General features: G+C 51.6%; 1 protein-coding gene across 2 annotated transcripts; it reads left to right on the top strand.

Annotated features, from left to right (window-relative positions):
* Positions 1-740: 740 nt before the first annotated feature.
* LOC105491094 (ubiquitin B) lies at positions 741-2,682 on the top strand. Of its 2 annotated transcripts, none has more exons than XM_011757260.2 (2): positions 741-1,127; positions 1,840-2,682. In XM_011757260.2, the coding sequence occupies exon 2, from the start codon at positions 1,846-1,848 to the stop codon at positions 2,533-2,535; it is 690 nt and encodes a 229-aa protein (XP_011755562.3). In that variant the 5' UTR covers positions 741-1,127; positions 1,840-1,845; the 3' UTR covers positions 2,536-2,682. The 2 variants fall into 2 exon arrangements, with proteins under 2 accessions (XP_011755562.3, XP_070938492.1); XM_071082391.1 differs by lacking the exon at positions 741-1,127 and adding an exon at positions 1,268-1,406.
* Positions 2,683-3,124: the final 442 nt, after the last annotated feature.

Genomic DNA, 3,124 nt, shown 5'->3' with positions numbered 1-3,124 from the left:
TTTTTAAAACATTTTTAGTAGAGATAGGGTTTCACCATCTTGGCCAGGCTGGTCTTGAACTCCTGACCTCGTGATCCACCCGCCTCGGCCTCCCAAAGTGCTGGGATTACAGGCGTGAGCCCCCGCGCCCGACCAGGGGCGCGTGTTTTTTAAAACATGGGACAGGGAACTGTGCTTCACAATCACCACCAGGTGTCGCGACATCAGGTGCCATGCCGTCCCGCTTCTGAGGCGCGGCGGCCCACTCTGGGAGGCCGAGGCGGGTGGATTCCCTGAGGTACGGAGTTCGAGACCAGCCTGTCCAACATGGTGAAACCCCGTCTCTACTAAACATACAAAAAATTAGCCAGACGTGGTGGCGCATGCCTGTAATCTCAGCTACTCGGGAGGCTGAGGCAGGAGAATCACTTGAACCCGGGAGGCGGAGGTTGCGGTGAGCCGAGATCGCGCCATTGCACTCCATCCTGGGAAACAAGAGCGAAACTCCCTCTCAGTAAAAAAAAAAAAAAAAAAAAAAAAAAAAGGAAAAAAAACAAACACCCTCCTCCTTCTCCCGCCGGAAATACCCTCTTTCAGGAAGGCGCGCCCGTGCGGCGCACGCGCACTCAGTTACTTAGCAACGTCGGCGCTAAACCACCCCAGGCGGAGCCCAGCAACAATAGAGTCACTGCGTCCCCCACCAATCAGCGCCGATCTCGCCTTCGCATGCCTAACCAATCAGTGCCGGCGCTGCAAGGAAGTTTCCAGAGCTTTCGAGGAAGGTTTCTTTAACTCGAATTCATCCGCCCTATAATTTTCTTATATTTTCCTAAAGAAGGAAGAGAAGCGCATAGAGAAGAAGGGACATAATTTGTTGGGATCCTTCCTTACGGCTATGAGGAATTTGTGGCTCAGTTGAAAAGCCTAAACTACGTCTCGGGAGTTTGGGCGCGGAGAACTACTTTCAGTGGCGCACGGAGACGGCGTCTACGTAAGAAGTGATAAGTAACGCAACACACGTTGTATAAATTTGCGCTCCGCCAAACGGGAGCATTCAGGGGCGGCTGGCTTTGTTGGGTGTGCTTGGTTTGGTGTCCCTGCGGCTGACCGTGATTGGTGATTCGCAGCATCCTCGTAACCGCTAACAGGTACTGTCCCGCTGCCATTACGACCTCCGGGGGCGTGAGAGGGGGGAATGGGTGAAGTCAAGCTGGAGGCTTTTTGGGGTTGGGTGGGCCGCTGAGGGGAGGGCGTGGGGGAGGGGAGGGCGAGGTGACGCGGCGCCGGGCCTTTCTGGGAGAGTGGGCCTTGTTGACCTGAGGGGGGCGAGGGCGGTTGCCGCGCGCGCGCGCGCGCCGAGGGAAACTAAAGGACGCTTAACCGACGGCGATTTCCTCGCGTTTACTTCGGGGGAAGGCGGAAAAGAGGTAGTTTGTGTGGCTTTTGGAAACCTTTACTTAAGAAAGGTGCCCCTTGTGTTTCAGTGGGATTTTTACTTCGCGAGTCTTGTGGGTTCGGTTTTGTTTTCAGTTTACCTAACACTGTGCTTAGGTTTGAGGCGGATTGGAGTTCGGTCGGGGGAGTTTGAATATCCGGAACTGTTAGTGGAGAAAGCTGTGGACGCTTGTAAGAGAGTGCTTTGGATTCTCCGCCGTTGACGTTGAAACCTTGAGTGACGAATTTCATATTAAGTGACTTAGTCTCGTATAAATGAGGGGAGATTTGCGGAATGTTAACGTGTTTAAGGCATTTTGAAGGAATAGTTGCTAACTTTGAAGCTTATTAGATGAAGCAAGAATTCTTGAAGCAAGAAATACAATAATCTTGAGATGACACGCTTATGTTTTACTTTTAAACTAGGTCAAAATGCAGATCTTCGTGAAGACCCTGACCGGCAAGACCATCACCCTTGAGGTGGAGCCCAGTGACACCATCGAAAATGTGAAGGCCAAAATCCAGGATAAGGAAGGCATTCCCCCCGACCAGCAGAGGCTCATCTTTGCAGGCAAGCAGCTGGAAGATGGCCGCACTCTTTCTGACTACAACATCCAGAAAGAGTCGACCCTGCACCTGGTCCTGCGCCTGAGAGGTGGTATGCAGATCTTCGTGAAGACCCTGACCGGCAAGACCATCACCCTGGAAGTGGAGCCCAGTGACACCATCGAAAATGTGAAGGCCAAGATCCAGGATAAAGAAGGCATCCCCCCCGACCAGCAGAGGCTCATCTTTGCAGGCAAGCAGCTGGAAGATGGCCGCACTCTTTCTGACTACAACATCCAGAAGGAGTCGACCCTGCACCTGGTCCTGCGCCTGAGAGGTGGTATGCAGATCTTCGTGAAAACCCTGACCGGCAAGACCATCACCCTGGAGGTGGAGCCCAGTGACACCATCGAAAATGTGAAGGCCAAGATCCAAGATAAAGAAGGCATCCCCCCCGACCAGCAGAGGCTCATCTTTGCAGGCAAGCAGCTGGAAGATGGCCGCACTCTTTCTGACTACAACATCCAGAAGGAGTCAACCCTGCACCTGGTCCTGCGCCTGAGGGGTGGCTGTTAATTCTTAAGTCTTGCGTTTGCAGTGCCCAGTGATGGCATTACTCTGCACTATAGCCATTTGCCCCAACTTAAGTTTAGAAATTACAAGTTTCAGTAATAGCTGAACCTGTTCAAAATGTTAATAAAGGTTTCGTTGCATGGTAGCATACTTGGTGTTTTGTCATGAAATTCTGTAGTGATGTGTGGGTACACTTAAAACTAGTGAAAATGTCGAAGGGGAGGGATTTAATTTTGAGATTGGTATTGTGCCCAAAGTGAAGTCACTTAACTCTAGAATAGAGTTGGGTGAGCTGAGGGGTAAGAGCTTTCTTTGCTGTAAGTCATTACAAGTTAGGATCCTGGATTAATGGCGAACTTTCTGAAGCTCGAATTTAAAGTCTGTTGGGAGGCCGAGGCGGGCGCATCACGAAATCGAGACTATCCTGGCTAAGATGGTGAAACCCTGTCTACTTAAAAAAATTAGCTGGGCGTGGTGTCGCGTTCCTGTAGTTCCAGCTACTTGGGAGGCTGAGGCAGGAGAATCACTTGAACCTGGGAGGCAGAGGTTGTAGTGAGCCGAGCTCGTGCCACTGCACCCCAGCCTGGTGACA

Source organism: Macaca nemestrina, chromosome 17 (genome assembly GCF_043159975.1).
Source record: "Macaca nemestrina isolate mMacNem1 chromosome 17, mMacNem.hap1, whole genome shotgun sequence".
NCBI classification, from domain to species: Eukaryota; Metazoa; Chordata; class Mammalia; order Primates; family Cercopithecidae; genus Macaca; species Macaca nemestrina.
Note: the sequence above shows the minus strand (reverse complement) of the source record. Positions and strands in the feature narration are given on the sequence as shown.